At 38.5% G+C, this 22,278-nt stretch overlaps 1 protein-coding gene across 8 annotated transcripts in view; it reads left to right on the top strand.

Annotated features, from left to right (window-relative positions):
• Positions 1-22,278, top strand: part of Ccdc85a (coiled-coil domain containing 85A) — a 238,938-nt gene that overhangs the window by 186,237 nt on the left and 30,423 nt on the right. For all 8 annotated transcript variants that reach the window (NM_001191553.2, NM_001415114.1, XM_087582684.1 and 5 more), the window contains 1 exon segment: positions 122-198. In NM_001191553.2, the coding sequence (NP_001178482.1) occupies positions 122-198 (77 nt within the window).

Genomic DNA, 22,278 nt, shown 5'->3' with positions numbered 1-22,278 from the left:
TGTCTTTCTTTTTTAAAAAACTGACTAAGTAATTTCTTGGACCTACTTAGTAAATCAAGCCCTTGGCAGTAAACCAAACAAGACCTTGTAGATAATGTAAGTTCTTTCTTTTTAATTTTAGAATCAACCCTGTCCTATGTTAGGCAGCTGGAGGCCAGAGTCAGACAGCTGGAAGAAGAAAATCGCATGCTGCCCCAGGTGGGTGACTTTCAAAAGCTCATAGTTAGCGAGTATCATTTGAGTTGTAGCCTTTTATTGGAAATTTAAAATCTCAATTAAATGTTCTCCTTGAAATGATAGAATCAATATTGTAAGTAGCCATTCTTCATATAGACTGCTGAGGTTCCATGATGGCTATCATCCTCATTTCTGAGTGGTGCCCTGAAGGATATGAACAGCAATCAATAAGAATGGGAAGGGACTTATAATGAGGAAGAGGGTAACACCCATTTTACTGCCCATCACATCATGTGTGTGAGATGGGGGGGTAATTTTGCCAATTTATTAGCTCCATAAAATTGTAGGAGTTCATACTTTAGTTAAATTAGTGCTTCCTGAAAGTCCTTGATAAAGCTGAACTCCTTTAGTGGAGCAAAATAAAGTCAGTAAGTGGCAGGATTTACTTTGGGACTTTATTACCTATCTCTGGTGAGTGTGAAGTTATATTTTTGTGATATTAAATGACTTGTCATATATTTCACTCATAAATTTGTTTCCTTAGCTGTTAGACTGGTAAGAATGAGACTGTTTTTGTGAGGTGGTTTATTGAGTTTATTGCATTTAAAGAGTTTATTGAGAAATTTGACAAATCCACAGGTTCTAGGGTAGCTTCCTGTCTGACAAGAAGGCAGAGACTCTTTTCAGTGTCTGATAAGGGGTTTCTAAGGAACACATCCATGAATTCCTTCCATGTTCCATAGACATGTTCAGAGTACCAGAAGAGATTGTGCTGTGAAATATGACACTGATGTGTTCTCTTTCTATTTTACCTATTCATTTTACATCCACTTACTGGCCTCTTCCCAGTAACCTCTTCCCACAGTCTTTCCCCCAACCCCCTCCTGTTCTCCACTGAGTTGGTGGGGCCTACTGGGTATCCCTCCCCACTCTGCCCCATCAATACCTTATGTCTCTGCGAGGCTAGGGTTGTGTTTTCTTTATGTTCTTCCTTACCCTTTCACCTTTTTCCCTTCCTAAAAATTTCCCTTTACATTGAATTTTTAGTACAACTGTATTAGAATCCTTGGTTGAAAACATTAAACTTCCACCATTCTATCAAGAAAATTGAAAGCACAGCTTCTTGTGCCCACCATATCTCAGGCAACTGTAATTTTGAAATAAATAAAATAAAGGAATGTAAAACAATACACTTACCTTTTCCTGTCAACAGGAATTTGGTCTCATCTCAAACTCTGAAACACTAGTGTATATAGTGCAAGTGCCATCTTGTTAGAAACGAACAAGTGACAAGAAAGCGATGATTATTTTGTGTTTGTTTATTTGCCTTGTTTTGTTTTTAACTGTGAGACTGGAAAGGCAAGACTGGAGGTAAAGATAGAAGTCTGGGGGCACAGGTTTGACTCTTGGGCACTCACTTTGTGGGAGGAGCGAGCCTACTTATGCTGGTGGTACAGTGACCCCCTACACATACTGGCACAGGCTCCTACATGCACCACATGCACACAATGAGTACACAAGAAACACAATGTTTTTAAATCTGTAAAAATAACTAGAATTCTTGAAGGAAAACAGAAGCATTCTCATATGTGTGCCTTGTGAATATGAATGCTTAAATACATAAAGCTACATATTGAAGTGAGAAGATATTTACATAAACCCCCATGTTAAAGTGCTGGACAAAGTGTCCAGTTACATGCTTGAAATGCACTGAGACTTTGCTGTCAATGAAAATCTTTCTTTTTCCCTAAAATGTGTGGGGAAGATCACGTTTTATTGAACCTGGGCAATACGTTTATTATATAAATCATTATAAAAGAAAAAAGTTATATATAACCTGTCAAATTCTAGATAGTAAATATGGGAAAAACAATCTTTTAAATTTAATAATAAAGCATGCTTACTTATCATTTTAAAACAAAACAACTTATTCAAAATGTATGCCCAAAATAAGATGAACCTTAGTTTACACAGATACTTTAAGTTTTAAACTTTTGAGTATTGCTTTCGCTAATGACATGACATGTTACATGACAGAACTGCTGAAATCAAAGGCCTCTGTAGGCACACATGCACACAGGGCGAGATCCCAGAGAACTGAGAATTCTGTAATAGGGTTCTCTCCAAAGATCAGGACTTAGACTGCATGGCACAAAGGCAGGTGTAACTTGTTTTCAGATGTTTGGGGTATGATTGAAAATAATGTCTGATGGTACTCCCTGCAGAAATGGGCAGAGCACTTGTAATGTTAGCTGATTTGCAAGGCAATCCAGGGCAACATGATGACTTTCCTGTATAAATTAGTTTCACTCTTAGAACATTTGATTTTTAATTATAAGGGATTTCTCACTATGTGAGAATTAGATTGCAACTGATTAGAATGCAGCTGTATTACTAAATTTACTTATGAGTGTTTATTTGTTTTTTGGATAAATGGAAATAAGAATGTAGTTGTCATTGGGACCTTGAGTATGTCAGGTTCTTTTGAGGCTATACCCAGGTTCATTTCCAATCATTCAGAGTTTAGCCTTACAATGTATGGTGGGTTAGAGAAGAAGAAATCTCCTTTTAAAACATCTATACTCATTCCTTATATAAAACAGTTTATAACAAAGGCCCAACTATAAAAGGTTGATCTCTTCATTTGTTAGCAACAAGGTTCTGTGTTTTACAGTTTTGAAGGCGAGGTATAAATAAAGAGCTTGAGGACCTCCAGCCACCAGATTCTACCCATAGAACACTCTCACTGCCCTAACCACCAGCCCCAGCCCCCATCATACTGGATTAAAAGCCCAAGCTCAGGACTTGAACTCCCATCAACCACCAACCTGGAAATCTCTGCCCTGGAAAGCTCTGCCCTCCAAGGAATCCTGTAACAACCCTGTCTTCTGCTCAGTTCTTTGGGGCTTCTTTCCCAAGCAAGAGACGCTACCCTCCTTGCCTCTTCCTTCCAAATAAATGTCTTGTGAGGTTTGGTTTGGAGTATAACTTCTGGGCATTCCTTGCCTCCCAACTGCCTTTCCATCTGAGCTGCAATAAATACTTTGGTGCTGTAACTTGGAAAGGCTTTCCTGGTGTCTGTGTTTCCCCTTGGATTCCTAGTTGCATTAGGACACTATTCCCTCAGCTCCAGTCCAGTCACAACAGACTAACCTGAGAACAAAGAAGTGACTTCTGAGTATCAAGCACCGCTCTGTTGTTCTTATAGGTGATATACCCCCAGCCATATGGCCTTCTTGACCCCATTCTTTGAGCTGGAATCTTTTCATTTCTTTGGGCTGAAGGGAGTGTTACACCCTCTTCCCCTCAGAGCTGCTGGTAATACCACAGCTCCCCTAGGCCTTAGTGCCTTTTGGAACTCTGTTCCTTGGCGCTTCCCTATAAATGAGGTACCCATCACACCCCAAGAGCTTTTATTGTTTTGTCCTTGCTTTCTGGCCTTCACAAAAGCCCTGGTACAGGTGCTGAATCTCTCCTCAGGTTTATCTGGACAATGCCTTTGACCTTCACTGAGTGTAGTAACAATTCGCTGAATGATTTGGTTCTCATGCTATCCCATCTGAGTCCTGGGGACAACTGTGGCTAGAAACTGCAGTGGTATTTTTCCTCTTTCCTCTCGACCATGGGAATGGTGTCTTCCATACCCTCTTAATTCCCCTTGGGATGCCTTTTAGAGACCCTACAGCCTCGTCACCTGAAATTTGACCATGAAGGGGTGTAAATTCATCATGTAATGGAATTTGGCCCCATCACCTCTCAGACAGACAAAACAAAGTGCTATTTAACAGCACACAGATCCCAATATTATTTGGGATTTTTACAAATACTTTGGAATAATGGAGAGAAGTTTTATTTTTCCTATTTTATTTTTATCTACTCCAGTTTCTGTTTGGTTTTATCTGGTGTTCTCCCACAACCACCAAAGGTGGAAATGTTCTGTCTTTTAATGTATCTGTAAATTTGTTACAAAGTATGATCCAGGAGCCTGATCCAGCATGAGGGGGAGAAAGTAAAGAAGTAGGCCAGCTGGAGCATGCACATACTCTTTGCTGGCTGGTAAGTCTCTCATCTCCTTCTTGCAGAATCCTATGTCTATAGCCAGAGCTCAAAACATATTTATCATTAACCTTTTTTACTCTTAGCTTACTAGATTCAGTTCAACAGGGATTCTGGTCTCTTTTAGGGATTAGATTTTAGTCATTAGCCTCTTGATTTATGCTGTCCATTTTAATTAAAATGGGGTTTGGAGTTGGGGTATGGCTACCCCTCCTGTAGACTCAAACCTCTTGTTTAAAAGATTCTTCCAAAATCTCTGTCCCACATCAGGCAAGCCATCCAACTTTATGACAGAGAAAGGAGAGCAAATCAAAAAAGGGACAGACACTTCTCAATAGGGACTATTGCTACTCATGCCTTACATTTTTAGTTTTGGTTTTACTCTAAAACTTTGGTAAGGTATAAATCTTACCTCAGGATTTGTAAGCATATTGGATATGATTAGAAACCTGTAAACTCTGTAACAAAAGGGTTAACTTAAACTCATCATCCTGGGATTGATAGTTAAAAATCTATACATAGTTAAAGGAAACAGATGACTAGCTGCCATATTAGATGCCATCTTCCCATGGGGATGGAAGCAGTCACATGGCTGTGAACCATCTTTGCTAGAATTGAAGGATGGATTTTCTATGTGACTTCACTCCCATCTTAATTAAAAGTGGCATGGCATAAGCCAATGAAAGAAAAATAACTGGCTATGAAGTCCAAACCAAATGATTCCTCCACTGTTTTCAATCACACTAAGGAGCTTCCCCTTTATAGGTCTCAATCTATATTCCCTGCTCGCTAACTCCAGCCATTCCCCTCCTCAATGATTAGCTGCCCAAATCAAGCCCTTCAGGTGTCTAGAGTTAGATCACAGCAACCCTCACTCCTCCCACTGCTTGCTCGCACTCCTCTATGGGATCTTCTTTACCTCCCTCTACCTGGCCAAAACTGGCCACAGCTCTCCTTTTTCAGGAGATTGCCAGCCTAAATGGCTTGGTGAGGGTCCATATCCCCTTCTCACGAGGCAAACTCCCTCAAACAGAAAAATGTTTGGGATCCTACACTGCTAAGTCTTAAATCTTTATTAAAGAATGCCAGTATATTACCTAATCTTATAACCTCACTTTCACTGATGTTTATATTATTCTCACCAACAATTTTTTTTTTCTGGAGGAGCAGAGGCAAGTCTGGGACTAGGATAGGGCACATGAGAAGAAATCCACCAATCCAATGTTTGGGCTGAGGCAGTCTCAACTGAGACCCTAAATGGAATTACAATACACCAGGGGTCAACCTTGCTAGGGATCAGTTTATAACTTGTCATCTGCCTACTTTTTGAAAGGTCATCCTTACAGCGGTAAATTATTAAAAGAAATTCCAAGAGATCATCTAGGAGAAACATGGAAACTCATTTCAGTTCCTAAACTGCCTTACTAAGATTCTCCTACAGTATACAATGTGGGTCCTGAGGCTTTATATGGAAAATAACTCTTTACAACTCAATTCTTTCAGAGTTTCCCTGACTGTAGGGCTAAGCTTAAACATCTAGAGAAAGGACCCCTGACTCCATAGAAAACAGTGACACAATAGTCAAAGAAAAGTGCAAAATGCAAAAAGCCCCTAACCCAAAACATTCAGGAAATCCAGAACACAATAAAAAAACCAAAACTGAGAGTAATAGGTAGAGAAAAGAGATAAGATTACCAAATCAAAGGGTCATTAAATATCTTCAATAAGGTTATAGACAAAAACTTCCTTAACCTAAAGAAAGAGAAGCCCATAAACATATAAGAAGCCTACAGAACCCCAAATAGATTGAACTAGAAAAGAAATTCCTCCTGTCACATAATAGTCAAAACACCAAGTGGACAGATCAAAGAAAGAATATTAAAAGCAGTAAGGGAAAAAGGTCAAGTAACTGCCTTTATATAAAGGCAGTCCTATCAGAATTATACCTGACATCTCAACAGAGATTCTAAACACCAGAAGAGCTTGCAGAGATGTTGTACAGACCACAAGAGAACAAAAATGCCAGCCCCAGCTACTTTTCCCAGCAAAACTCTTTAATAGGGGTAGATGGAGAAACCAAGATATTCCATGACAAAACCAAATTTAAATAATGTATTTCCATGAATCTAGACCTACAATCACTAGTACTTAATATCTCTTAAAATCAATGAACTCGATTCCCCAATAAAAAGATATAGACTAATAGACTAGATAGGAAAAGAGGACCCAGCATTTTGCTGCATACAGGAAATGCATCTCAGTGAAAAAGACAGACACTACCTTTCCGAGCAAATGATTCCAAAACAAAACAAAACAAAACAAAACAAAACGCTGAGTTAGCCATTATAATATAAAATAAAATCAACTTTCAGCTAAAAGTCATCAAAAATGATGAAGAAGGATACTTCATACTCGTCAAAGGAAAAAAAATCTATCAAGATAAACTTTCAATTTTGAAAACCTATGCCCCAAATACAAGGGTAAAGAAATATTATTAAAGTTCAAAGCACACATTGCACATCACACAATAATAGTGTGAGACTTCCAAGAAGAAGGATGACTAAGATAAGGATGCTCCCACCCCTTTTTTTTTTTTTTTGGTTCTTTTTTTCGGAGCTGGGGACCGAACCCAGGGCCTTGCGCTTCCTAGGTAAGCGCTCTACCACTGAGCTAAATCCCCAGCCCCGCTCCCACCCTTTTTTAAAGGGGGAAAATATCCATAGGAGGGGATATGGAAGCAAAGTTTAGAGCAGTGACTGAAGGAATGGCCATTCAGAGCCTGTCCCACATGTGGCCTATATATATACAGCCACCAAAACTAAATAAGTTTTATGAAGCTAAAAAATGCATGCTGAAAGGGACCGGATATAGATCTCTTCTGAGAGACACATACACATATGTCCAATACAGAGGTCAATGCTAGCAGCAAACTACTGAACTGAGAACAGGATCCCCTTGGGGGGCATTAGAGGAAGGATTGAAAGAGTTGAAGGAGCTTGCAACCCCATAAGAACAACATACCAACCAACCAGAGCTTCTAGGGACTAAAGTACTACCAAAAGACTATACATGGACTGATCCAGGGCTCCAACTGCATATATAGCAGAGAATAGCCTTGTTGGGACACCAGTGGAAGGGGAATCCCTTGGTCCTGCCAAGGTTGGACCCCCCCCAGTGCAGGGGAATATGAGGGGGCAGTAAGGGGAATTGATGGGGGGGATACCTGAATGGGGAAGGGGGAAGGGAGGGAGGCTTATGGACATGAAACCAGGAAAGGGAATAACATTTGAAATGTAAGTAAAGAAATATATCTAAAAAAAAAAATAATGCGAGACTTCAACACCCCACTCTCATCAATGAGCAGATCCTGAGAACAGAAACTAAAGAAAGACAGTGTAACAAACAGAAGTTGTGAACCAAATGGATTTAACAAATACCTATAGAACATTTCATCCTAAAACAAAAGAATATACCTAATTCTCAACACCTCATGGTACCTTCTCCAAAATTGACCACATAATTGGTCACAAAACAAACCTCAACAGACACAAGAAGATTGAATTAATTCCATGCAACCTATCAGATCACCGCATGCTAACGCTTTTTTTTTAATTAAAAGCATAAACAACCTAAAGTCTACATATACATAAAAACTGAACAACAGTGTATTCAATGTTAATTTTGTCATGGACAAAATAAAGAATGAAAATAAGGCTTTTCAGAATTTAATGAAAATGGAGGCAGAATCTATCCAAACTTATGGAACATAATGAAAATGGTGCTAAGAGGAAAACTCATAGCTCTGAGTGCCTCCATAAAGAAATTGGAGAGAGCATACATTAGCAGCTTAACAGCACATCTTAAAGTTCTAGAACACAAAGAAGCAAAGACACCCAAGAGGAGTGGAAGACAGGAAATAATCAAACTCAGGACTGAAATCAACCAAGTAGAAACAAGGTAATCTATATAAAGAATCAACAAAACCAAGAGCTCATTCTTTGAGAAAATCAACAAGATAGATATTCCCTTAGCCAGACTAGCTAGAGGGCCCAGAGACAGAATAAAAATTAACAAAATCACAAAAGAAAAGGGAGACATAACAACAGAAACTGAAGAAATTCAAAAAATTTTCAGATACTACAAAAGCCTATACTCAACAAAACTGGAAAATCTGCGTGAAATGGATACTTTTGTAGACAGTCATTAGGCACCAAAGTTAAATGAGGATCAGATAAATCATCTAAATATTCCCCTAAGTTTTAAGGAAATAGAAGCAGTAATTAAAAGTCTCCTAACAAACAAAAAACAGGACCAGATGATTTTAGTGCAGAATTCTATTAGACCTTCAAAGATGAACTAATAGCAATACTCTTCAAACTATTACACAAAAAAGAAACTGAACTGAAACCACATAATTCATTCTATGAAGTGACAGTTATGGTGATACCTAAATAGCACAAAGACCCAAAGAAAGAGAACTTAAGATCAATTTCCTGTATGAATACTGATGTAAAGAATACTCAATAAGATTCTGGCAAACCAAGTCCAATAACATATCAAAATGAGGGGCTGGGGATTTAGCTCAGTGGTAGAGCGCTTACCTAGGAAGCGCAAGGCCCTGGGTTCGGTCCCCAGCTCCGAAAAAAAGAACCAAAAAAAAAAAAAAACATATCAAAATGATCATCCATCCTGATCGAGTAGGCTTCATCCCAGGAATGTTTCAATATAAGAAAATCCATCAACATAATTCACTATATAAACAAACTCAAAAGAAAAACCACATGATCATCTCATTAGATGTTGAAAAAGCATTTGACAAAATTCAACAACCCTTCATGTTAAAAGTCTTTGAAAGATCAGGAATCAAGACCTATACATAGAGATAGTAAAAGAAATATGCAGCATACCAGTAGCAAATATCAAGCTGCATAGAAAGAAACTTGAAGCAATCCCACTAAAATCAGGGACTAGACAAGGTTGCCCACTCTCTCCCTTTCTATTCAATATAGTACTCAAAGTCCTAGCCAGAGCAATTAGAGAAAAAAATGAGGACAAAGGGATACAAATTGGAAAGGAAAAATTGAAAATATCACGATTTGCAGATGATATGATAGTATACTTTAGTGACCCTAAAAATTCCACCAGAGAACTCCTATACCTGATGAACAACTTCAACAGTTGCTGGGTAGAAAGTTAACTTAAACAAATCAGTAGCCTTCCTCTACTCAAAGGATAAATGGCTAAGAAAGAAATTAGGGAAATGATACCCTTCACAGTAGTCACAAATAATATAAAATACCTTGCTATGACTCTAACCAAGCAAGTGAAAGATATGTATACTAGAACTTCAAGTCTCTGAAGAAACTGAAGTTGACTCCAGAAGATGGAAAGATCTCCCATACTCATGGATTGTCAGGAATAACATAGTAAAAATGACCATCTTACCAAAAGCTATCTACAGACTCAATGCAATCTCCATCAAAATTCCAACTCAATTCTTCACAGAGATAGAAAGAACAATTCTCAAATTTATTTGAAACAACCAAGTACCCATGATAGAGAAAACTGTTCTCAACAATAAGAGAATTCTGGGGGAATGACTATCCTTTACCTCAAGCTCTACTACAAAGCAATAGTGATAGAAACTGCATGGTATTGGTACAGAGACAGGCAGGTAGATCAATGGAATAGAATGAAAGACCTAGAACTAAGCCCACACACCTATGGTCACCTAGTTTCTGACAAAGAATCCAAAACCATCCAGTGGAAAAAGAAACAGCCTTTTCAATAAATTTTGCTGACTCGAGTGATGTAGAAGAATGCTAACTGATCCATTCTTATCTCTTTCTACAAAGCTTGAGAGCACATGGATCAAGGACTTCTACATAACATTAATACTCCAGAGACTTAGATCAATTTTACACAAGTGGGATCTCAGAAAATTGAAACACTTCTGTAAGGCATCAGGACAAAAATGGCAACCTACAGATTGGGAAACGATTTTTATCAATCCTATAACCAATAGAGGACTTATATCCAATATATAGAAGAATTCAAGAAGTTAAACTCCAGAAAACCAAATAAACCTATTTCAAATGGGGTAAAGAGATAAACAGAATTCTCCACTGAGGAATCATGAATGGCCGAGAAGCACCTAAAGAAATGTTCAACATCTTTAGTCATCAGGGAAATTCAAATCAAAACAACCCCAAGATCCCACCTCACACCAGTCAGAATGGCTAAGATCAAAACCTCATGTGACAGCAGGTGCTGGGTGAGGATGCAGAGAAAGAGGGAGACTCCTCCATTGCAATTGCCAGCCGGTACAACCACTGTGAAAATCAGTCTTGTGGTTCCTCAGAAAACTGGACATAGTACTACCTGAGGACCCCACTATACAACTCTTGGGTATTTACCCAAAAGACGCTCCAACATATAAGAAGGACACAAGCTCCACTATGTTCATAGCTGGCTTATTTGTAATAGGTAGAAGGTGGAAACAATCCTGATGTTTCTCAACACAGTAATGGATACAGAAAGCTTATAATGTTTATACAATAGAGTAAGACTCAGCTGTTATAAACAATGACTTCATGAAATTTGCAGGCAAATGGATGGAACTTGAAAAATATCATCCTGAGTGAGGTAAACCAGTCACAAAAGAACACACATGGTATGTTAGAGCAAAAAGCTCAGAATACTACCTGATACAACTCACAGACCACATGAGCTCAAGAAGAAGGAAGACCAAAGTGTCCTACTTAGTCCTACTTAGAACAAGAGAACAAAATAATCACAGGAGGTGGAGGCTAGGACTTGGGAGGAAGAGAGAAGGTGGAGCTGAAAAAGAAGGGCACAGTCAGGTGAGGGAGCAGACAGGAGCGACGTACAGAGGATCAGGAAATTGGACAGAGGTGTGTAGCAATGGGGGATGGGGAACTGTAGTTAAGAGAAAGTCCCAGATGCCAGGAATTCAAGAGGCTCCTAGGACCCAATTGGGATGACATTAGTTGAAATACCCAACAAAGGGGAGAAAGAACCTATAGAGAACATAACCAGAGGTTAGGTACGGCCCCAGTTGAGGCATGGTGCCACCCACCTGTCTCAAAAATATTAACCCAGGATTGCTCTTGTATAAAGGAAATGCAGGGACAAAGAGTGGAGCAAAGACAGAAGGTAAGGCCATACAGAGACTGCCCCACCTGGGAATCCATCCCACATGGAGCCACCAAACCCAGACACTACTTCTGATGCCAAGAAGTGCTTGCTGACAGGAGCTTGATATAGCTGTCTCCTGAGAGGATGTGCCAACTCCCGACCAATCCAGATGAGGATGCTTGCAGCCAATCATGGGAGTGAGCACAGGGATTCCAATGGAGGAGTTAGGGGAGGGACTGAAGGAGCTGAATTATTTTGGAACCCCATAGGAGGAACATTGATGTCATCCAACAGGAATCCTCAGAACTCTCAGGGACTAAATCACCAACCAAAGAATATGCATGGCTCCAGCTCCATATGTATCAGAGGATGGCCTTATCTGGCATCAATGGGAGAAGAGGCCCTTGGTCCTGTGAGGTCTGGATGACCCAGTGTAGCCGAATGATAGGGTGGTGAGGCAGGTGTGGGTAGCTGGGTGGGGAGGCACCCTCATAGAAGCAGAGTGTAGGGTGGATGGATAGGGGTTTTGCAGAGGGGAAACTGGGAAGGGGGATAGCATTTGAAACGTAAATAAAATAACCAAAAATATACAAAAAATTTATATCAAAATGAAAATTGTTACATCCGTTTTGATATGCTCACATATAAATACAAGTTTATTTTTCTGGATACAGAGTTATAGGTTTTTGGAACTGACTAGAAACTTACATATCCTTTATGACAATTCACTTTATAAGTGAAAGAATATCAAGAATATCAGGCTCAGAGATTAGGAGTGCTGTCCTAGACAGACTGCTAGTTAAAAATGGACTCAGGCCAAGATAGACGAGGGTTGACCTGTTAATTGGTTCACGCTATTGCTATAACTCAATGTAATGATGCTCCTAAATCTATTATTTTTTTCCTGCAGCCATTCTTATTGTTTTATCCCTTCTTCTTTTAAGAAAACATGCTTTTTTTTTGTAAAAGCAACATCTTCCATTACAAATAAGAGAAACCATGTATTTCATAGGATTTTTCTCCCTGAAACATCTCCAAAATACTTTAGAATCATATAGCTATAATATACAATCATAACTCTGCATAGAAAATTGACTTCTAGAAATGCGGTCAGAGAAGCTTTCTGCTCATGGGGCTGAAGTGGCCTGTTGATTAAAGGGTCACAGTGACACTTTTTAAATTGAAATTTGAAATACAATTGTTTCACCCAAAATCCAAGACTCATTTCAATCCCTCTGCATGCCATCATTGTTTGCTTGATGCCCATGGGGATTTATTAATGCCACTATGACTGTTTATGTTTTGGTCTGTTGTGGAGAATTATATTCGACTGTGTGTTTAAATGTCTGATGTACTTTATTGTAAAGCATGGTGCTTCCTTTTTATGATTACAGTTGCTTTTCATATATAACTTGATGTAAACTATCATTTTTGAATAATTATCCTTACATAGTCTGTATTGATTAATCTTTGCATCACAACGAGAGCTAAAAGTAAAGCAGTTTGCTGTAGGTCTAAAGCCAGTTAAATGCATTTGTTACAAGTCCTAATGGAAAATCTGTTCCCTTTGATCAAATGCTCTGGCACCAGCATCTGCTTGGCAAGAACTCTGTGTACTTTGTGCCTCACAGTGTACCTGCCCACCTCTTGAAAGAATCCAGGATCAATAAAAGCACCCAGAACTGCCTGATGGTCTCACCCCGCCCCCACTCTGTGCTGGGCTTTAGCAGACCTTCTTGACAGACATGGCTCTGGGCCCTTTTCAGTGAGCATGGATTTTCTTTTCTTTTATTGGGGGGGGGGTAGTATGCACAGTAGTATCTAATTTTAGGGCTGGAAATGAAAATTTACCCTCTCAGGCAATTTGATCACAATGTGGACTCACAATGCCGCCTTTCAGAGCTTTGAGAAGGAACAAGCGCTGTTTCCAAATCGGTTTCTGAACAAAGGAAAAGAAGCTGTCACTATTGCCAGAAGTGCTGAGAAGGGTACATAGGAGCTAAGGAAATTGTGCCTCTCATTTCCATGGCAACACAATATTAGTCCAGCTTCATATCTCAGAACTACTCCTTCAACTCTGGTTATGTGCACACATCAGCAGTCCAGTACACAGGCAGAGATGTCAGGATTCTCTGACAAATGTGGACTCTATGACCTTTCTCTTTTCTGCACTGGAAATTATTATATGTTGCTTTTGTCTCTATTTCCTTGTCACATTTTCTGACAATATGATTTGTCAATATTTTTGCATCTTGTAGTGCTGTAAGTACAGGTTTCTTTATGGGTAGAAATTACTATGGGGGCTCAGTAACTTGTTTTTCATATACACACAGGTACACACATATGGACATATGCACAGAAACATAAACACACATACACACAAACACACACACACACACAAACACACACACACACATACACACACCAGAGTCACATTGTAAGGTTTACTGTGTTACTTACAGCTCAGGGAAGTGATACTGTTCTTCAGCTGCTGTGTGGAATTTTCTATTCTGTTGTCTTTCAGAGCAATTGGTATAGAATTCTTTCTTTCTTATGACTATCAATCCCAATATGGAGACACACTTGGATAGAGAGGCTGGATAGGAAAATTAGTTAATGTATTAAAATCTGACCACTTTTGGAGTCATATTTGGGTGGAAATGGATAATTCATATAATTAACAAAAAGGGAAAGTCTACACCTAGTTCAGTAGAACCTCAGAGGACAAATTGAACTCTACTAGTGAGAGAACTTTTGAATGGAGACATATGTAAATACAGAAAGCAAGTTGTTGGGGTGTTGGATATTAAGAGACCTAAATAAATGGAGACTTAAACTAATGTCTATGAAAGATAATGTCATTGAGTAAAATCTATAGGGGAAAAAAGTCCAAGACAGCATAAGAGCTTTCAAAATGCTAAGATACATTGTACTCTAATGAGCTCTGCTCATTCCTTTTTTTTTTCCTTTTTTTTCCAGAGCTGGGGACCGAACTCAGGGCCTTGCACTCGCTAGGCAAGCACTCTACCGCTGAGCTAAATCCCCAACCCCAGCTCTGCTCATTCTTAAAGGGTCTTGCTCGGATCCATGAGAAGACATAGCTAGCTCTTGAAAGTGGATGTAGAAAGCTCATGTAGATATAGGTTACTTCCTCTGAGACTGGGGCAAAGGTGTGTAAGCCAAAATGTTTTCCTCTTTCTGGTTTTGATGTTTCTTATAATAAGATTCAAGCCCTTTTCATGAACTCTTGTGTCCCCATATTACTCCTCACTGTAGCCTAAACAAGGTAAATATTGCTCATAAAATAAACATACTGAAAATTAAGGTTGTAGCACTCAATAATTGGTAATCACCTGTATGTCCTTTTCACATAAGACAAGCATCAATGCAAATAGGCAATACCTATGTTATCTGATTTTAACCATATCATGCACAAAAAATGTAATATAGGTAAATAATGATCTTTAACAACACAAGTTTGTTGATATGTATAAATTTTTAAGTGACTTTAGAATTCCTTAAGTATTGCTCTTGCCCAGTGGAAAAAGACCCAATTCAGTCATATTTAAGGAACCTTGGGCAGGAGAAACGGCCCAGTAGTTAAAAGCACTAACTGCTCTTTCAGAGGTCCTGAGTTCGATTCCCAGGAAACACATGGTGACTCACAACCATCTGTAAAAAAAAACATCTTTCAAAGTAGAGATTATAGATAGCATTTAACATGAGTTGGTTCTGAGCACTGACAAGAAACACCCTGCAAAGAGGACAGGTGGGATGTGAGGGAAGTGTATATGGCATTCGATGCCCTTTTGGTCTGTCTGAAGATAGTGACAGTATACTCACATACATGAAATAAATGAATAAATCTTTTTTAAAAAGCAAGTTTTAGAAAGGAGCCTTAATCAATGACTTTGGACTCGGAGTAATCAAATGGTTAACAGATACTGTGATATCCTAGAAAGAACACTGGACAGAAATCTATGAGAACTTTGTTCAAGATTGTATCTGCCTTCCATCACTCATAGACCTGGGAACACTCCTATTTTCCCCAAGCCTTATATTCCTACCTATACAAGAGGTTGTCATAGGAAACATGAAAATTTGAACCAAGATCTGTAAGTTTATAACTCTATCAGAAGTATTTTAAATACAATATACACAAAAAAGTATTTTGTGTTATTTATGTTTTGATCCTAAAATTCCTTAAAAATTTAAAGCTATTGTTTTTAGCTTTTAACTTTAAACATGTCTATTTCTTTTTTTTTTTTTTGGTTCTTTTTTTCCGGAGCTGGGGACCGAACCCAGGGCCTTGCGCTTCCTAGGCAAGTGCTCTACCACTGAGCTAAATCCCCAACCCCAAACATGTCTATTTCTATCACTGTTGCTTATGCAATTTAATTGGTTCTAAAATTAATAAAATTTCACCAAGTATTTATTAAATATATTTAAATAGCATCAGCATAGTTATGTAGGTTTAAGATACATGTTATATTAAATACCTGTTGTAGTGGCTTCATATACTGAGCCGTGTTGATATACATGTATTTTCAGTGATGAAACATAAGCTTCTTAGCTTTTAATTTTTACATAAAATTTTATGTAGACAACAGGAAGACTCAGATTTTCCTTAATAATATACATTTGAAAATAATACACTTATGATAAATGGTTGTGGACTTTCTGGTTAAGCACAAATGCCTCATTTTCTCATGTCTAAGTAGGGTTTCATCCAGCTCTGTATATCCTGAACCTTAAAAATTAGAAGCCTGACTCTGTGTGTACCATTGAAACAGGTATAATAAGCAGAACTGAAAATTTATAAAGCCCTAGAATTAGGGAAAAAGAAAACATCTTTCAAAGTAGAGATTATAGATAGCATTTAACATGAGTTGGTTCTGAGCACTGACAAGAAACACCCTGCAAAGAGGACAGGTGGGATGTGAGGGAAGTGTATATGGCATGCCCTGGCCAGCTAATGCTGAAGGCTTTGTGATGCCTTGGGGATCAGCATATCCCACCAGAGACACCAACGTAGTTTTTAAAACTAGTCTGGGAATAAGACATTTCAAGCAGAGCCCAAAAATACCAACAGACATAATTTTAAATGCAGTGCTAGTTATTAGCTATCATTGATTGATAAGAGAATCCATTTAATCTACACACAAGAGCTAGAGAGATGCCTTAGGGGTTACGAATACTTACTAGCTTTTAGAGGACTCCATTAAAATTCCCACTACCCACCTTATATGGGCAGTTTATAACTGCACATAATTCTATCTCCAGTGGGTTCCATGCCTTCTTATAACTTCTGTGAGCACCTACACTTGCATATATACACAGAATATCCACATGCATTCATGCATGCATGCACACACAGGCAAACATGTGCACACATATGCAAAGTTTACATGCACATGCAGAGCTAGAGAGAGAAACATAAAAATAAACCTTGCTAAAATAAAAATAAAAACAAACCAAAATGATCAATGTCACTTCAGTTTAGAGAATTATCTCTTGTACGTACAAAAATACTTGCAATATTGCATGTCATTAAAAGAGATGCGACATTCAATAGAGGAAACTTTCCAAATTATGTTGAAAGAAAATGCAACAGAAGAAGTATAAAGAGACCAGATTTATCTATCCTTACTTCACAGTCAGACAATAGGTAATATTTACTTTAAAATGCACTACAAATTTTCAGTATTCGGTTGTCAGATAAGACAAATTACTATACAAAGACAAATTACCATGATATGACAGAGGATATCACACATTAGCTTTATTTTATTTTTTTGTGGTGTTATCAGATTGAGAAGAATAACAGAAGAGGAACTGTCTATAAATCAAAATCAGCTGAACTGTGATACTAATAAAGACGAGAGTGCAGAGGAAAAAGACATTTTCTCAAAGACATCGAATTTATTGGATTCATGGCGTAGACCGAGGAATACAAAATAGCAGCCAGTGGCAGACTGTGGAGCTTTCCATACATGGCCTGGTTCACACAGAGAATGTGACAAACATTGTAGACAAATGGCAGCAGCATGGTGCTGCTTTGCTACTTGAGAGTCTTTGCTTAGCTAAGCAAATGCTTTATAAAATAGTTAAGGGTTCTTGTAGAGTTTATGTTAAAACTTCTGTGTGGCATTTTTACCACAAGAAGCAGTAGATTGTTTTAGAAGACAACTACCACACTTGTACATCTGCATAAATGTTCTTCCGGCTGTAACAGCTCAAATAGGTGTTCAAGATGAAAACAGTCCTCTCTATTGGTTGACTATGAGCCTGTCCCAGTATATGGATTTCCAGCTATTGTCTTAAGTATTGTTGTGTAGGTTATAAGACTTTTCCCCCAAGTCCCTACCCAGAACCTAACTGTGGTTTCTCTTTGCTACAAGGATCCACTTCCATGCTCCAGCCAATTTTGAGCTGAAGATATCTACTTAGTATGGGTTCTGATTGATGACAGGCCATAGTGTGATGGTTTGCATATGCTTGACCCAGGGAGTGGCATTATTAGAAGGTGTGGCCCTGTTGGAGGAAGTATGCCACTGTAGTGGTGGGCTTGCAGACCCTCCTCCTAGTTGCCTGAGGATGCTCAGTCTGGTTCTGGCTTCCTTCAGGTGAAGATGTAGAACTCAGCTCTTCCTGCACCATGCCTGCCTGGATGCTGCCATGTTCCCACCTTGATGATAATGGACTGAACCTCTGAACCCATAAAAGAGCCCCAATTAAATGTTGTCCATTATAAAACTTTCATTGATCATGGTGTCTGTTCACTGCAATAAAACCCTAAGACGCACAGATTTATAAATTCACTTTTCACCTGAGTTTCAGGCACCATAGGTGGGAAGGAATAATTAACAGCCAAGAACCGCAGGTTAACGTAAACTCACACACATATCTACCTAGTCTGATTCTTCTGTGAGAACTTTATTCCTCGTAACTTCACAGAATATCATCAAAATTAACTCATCTCAGTTATTTGCGATATTAAGAATATGGAATCAAGACCTACAAATAATGAAACCATCTCTCAAAATTTCTGTTTATTTAAAACTTATGCGTTGATCTCAAAAGAGTAGGCAGAATTGTAATTTCATTGCTGTTTTGTGGTGAGAAATGTTCATTGAAGCCCTGTGAACAAAGCCATATATGTTAAAAAAGAAAAACAAAGAACTAGCCAAACCAAAATGTCCTTCTATCACAGAATTTAGTGACATAGGTATAACTTTACATTTAGTACATTTTAAAAGGGAAAAAGAAAACACCAAATGAAAACAGCTAGCATTAACATGATCTACTAAAACCCATTCTTTAACTATTTTTTAGTTCTTCTTATGTAATTATTATTCTCACGTAAATTTTTTGACTGAAAATAAATAGTTTATAGAAGGCATATATATTTGGCTTAAATGTAATGAAACAAATAAGGAATTTGGTATGACATTTTCATGACTTCTAATGCCTCTTATTTGTCACACATAATGTTCAAGGCAAGAGTTCTAGTTTTTGAAAGATCACAAATAGCTAAAAAATTTGCAACCAGATGGGAGCCGTTTTGGACTGACATATTTGCTGGTGCTGGGGAAAGAGCTTTCCAATAGCCAAAATATATCAGCTGTTTCTGATCCCATGCTAGGTGTGTTTTCATGTTGAAAAGAAAAAATGATTCTCATTTAATTATTTATTAAACAAGGAAATCTAATATCCATAACTGCAGAAATATCCTAAGTTCAAAACAAAATAATTATGTTGTACATTTCCTCACAGTCAGCCTGTATGCTGAGGGAAGTGGGGAGGCAGAGGCGGTGGGGGTGGGGGTGGGAGGAAGAGGTTGGAAGTGGAGGTGGTGGGTGGGGAGTGAGCTCTCAGGTCTTCTCATTGGGATGCTTTGCCAGTACTGAGTGACAAAAGACAATGAAAGCTCCAGTTGAGATTTAAATGATGGCTTTAGAAGAAGGGTTTTAAATAAAGTGTTTGGAAACTTTGTGCTTATCAGTGTGTGTTATTTTTCTGTGGAGAAGTCACATTCACTTCTTACGCCATTTTCCCCTATCCAATTCTAGCTTACTGTTCACAAAACTCAACATACTATTGTCAGGGAGGACCAGCCCAGGTTCTAAGCCAGTAGGAAAGGTCTTTGGAGAAGTCTGTTCAGGTTTGGCCTCCCATGGTTGCCAGTGAGGAGTATGGCTCTTGTGGCTTCACAGGAGTTGGTTTTCCTTACAGAGAATTCACTTGCTTAGGGAAACCCGGTCTCCTCAGCTTTTGAAGCATTGAATGTGGCAAAGATAGATAAGGAAGGTATCGATACAAATATTACTTCTTAAATGTGGGTCCTACACAGCAGAATCTTGTTACTAACATTGTTCATCAGACCCAGACGTGGGGATATTGCAAGACATTTTTCCATTTACGTATGTTGTTCAGGTTGAATATTTATGACTATAAGCGATTTTGACTTTATAAGCTCAAAGTATCTTATTTGAAAAATTCTATATTTAGTACCTTTTGCAATGTCTGGCAGTGTTTTTCTTTTAGATGTATTTTTGTTTTGCATTTTTTGAGGCATCAATTTTAGTTGATTTTAAGTCTGTTCAAAATCTTAGCCTTTCGGGCCAAGAGAGACTTTCTAAGTCATCTAAAGGACAGTTCTTAATTCCTTTATATTTCATTATGGGATGGTCGTGGGGACCAAGGTTTTCGATATTGTACCCAATTACAAAATAATCTGAAATCATTTAAGGTAGATCTGCCTTTTCTTGCAATTGGTGCACAAGATACACTATTCTGGGTGACTCAACCTCAAGCACTAACCACTGTGCCCCCATTGCAGCCCCACTCTTGGGTCCATCTTGACGATTGCAGTTCTCACCTTGCCATCAATGATTATCTCCATTTTGTGGATGAAAAATTTTCTAGTAATAGGAATAAACAAGCTATCTGTTAGCACCAGTTAACTGCCCTTCCCACTTGCTCACACTGTGTTTTATATGGCACATGCTTTGTTTCTCTTGAAGCACTTTATGTATGAAAACAACAATGATAGTCTCATCTGAAAAATGCTGCTGCCATTATGAAGCTTGGAGTTAGCCAAGAGATCTGGGCTTTCTAGTTGGTCTATCTACTTTGATATTTTCTGTGAGATAATTACTATTGTGGTCACAATTAAGCTTAGAATGATTGATTTCATTTTTTGGAAGAATTAAGGGCATGTATTATTCCCAAATAAGTTGTTCCTTAGGGAAGATCTTATTCTTCATCTCCTGGTTCAGTTTTGCTTTAAAATCTTGCCTGTTTTCAGGAACTACCCATTATTACAAATCTGACAGCTTCTTTATCTATAGGAACTCACAAGCCTTTAAAGTGAAGATCCAGTTAGTAAATACTTTTAAATTTGTTGTCATTATATGTGGTGCAATTCTTTATGTGTTCATTGAAAGCACAAGAATAACAGATATAGCCACAAAGAATATAGAGATGATGAGTGTGCTTGAATTTGTGTTTATTTTACGTGTTTTTAAATAAACCTTTACTTATGGTATAGGCAATAGGCTTTATTTAAGTTTGACAGTAGTTTACTGACTGGCAGATTATCTCAAAACTAAGATTTCATCAATTGCTTAGGCTATGTCTTACATCTTCCTTTTACTGAATATTTTATATTTAGATTTCAAATGTTATCCCCTTTCCTGTCCATAAACCCCTTATCCTATCCTAATTCCCATGTCGTCTATGAGGGTGTTTCCCCAACCATCCACCCATCCCTTCCTGCCTCCCTGCCCTGACATTCCCTTACACTGGGGGTTCGAGCCTTGGCAGGACCAAGGGCTTCTCCTCCCATTAGTGCCTAACAAGGCCATCCTCTGCTACATATGCAGCTGAAGCCACGGGTCTGTCCATGTGTACTCTTTGGATAGTGGTTTAGTTTCTGGGAGCTCTGGTTCATTGGTATTGTTGCTCTTATGGGGTTGCAAACAACATCAGGTCTTTCAAACCTTTCTTTAACTCCTCCAATGGGGACTCAGTTCTTAGTTCAATGGTTGGCTGTGAGCATCTGCCTCAGTATTTGTCATGCTCTGGCAGAGCCTCTCAGGAGACAGCTATATCAGGCTCCTGTCAGCATGCACTTATTGGCATCAGGAATAATGTCTGGGTTTGGTGGCTGTATGTATATGGGCTGGATTGCCAGGTGGGGCAGTCTATGGATGGCCTTTCTTTCAGACTTTTCTCCAAACTTTGTCTTAGTATTTCCTCCTGTGAATATTTTTGTTCCCCCTTCTAAGAAGGACTGAACCATCCACACTTTGGTGGTCCTTCTTTTTGAGCTTCAAGTGGTCTGTGGCTTGTATATTGGGTAATCCGAGGTTATGGGCTAATATCTACTTATCAGTGAGTTCATATCATGTTTGATACTTGTGATTGGGTTTCCTCATTCAGAATCATATGTCCGAGTTCCATCCATTTGCCTAAGTATTTCATGAAGTCATTGTTTTATAATAGTTGAGTAGTACTCCATTATGTAGATGTACTACATTTTCTGTATCTATTCTTCTGTTGAAGGACATCTGGGTTCTTTTCAGCTTCTGGCTATTATAAATAAGGCTGCTGTGAACACAGTAGAGCATGTGGTCTTGTTATATCTTGGAACATCTTTTGGGTATATGCCCAGGAGTGGTATAGCTGGGTCCTCAGGTAATACTATGTACAGTTTTCTGAGGAACCTCCAGACTGATTTCCAGAGTGTTTATACCAGCTTGCAATCCCATCAACAATGGAGTAGTATTCTTTTTCCACATCTTCCACATAATCTGTAGTCACCAGTGGTTTTTATCTTAGGTATTTTGACTGGTATGAGGTGGAATCTCAGGGTTATTTTGA

The sequence above is a fragment of the Rattus norvegicus genome, chromosome 14 (genome assembly GCF_021556685.1).
Source record: "Rattus norvegicus strain SHRSP/BbbUtx chromosome 14, alternate assembly SHRSP_T2T, whole genome shotgun sequence".
NCBI classification, from domain to species: Eukaryota; Metazoa; Chordata; class Mammalia; order Rodentia; family Muridae; genus Rattus; species Rattus norvegicus.
This window is presented reverse-complemented; position numbering and strand designations above follow the sequence as displayed.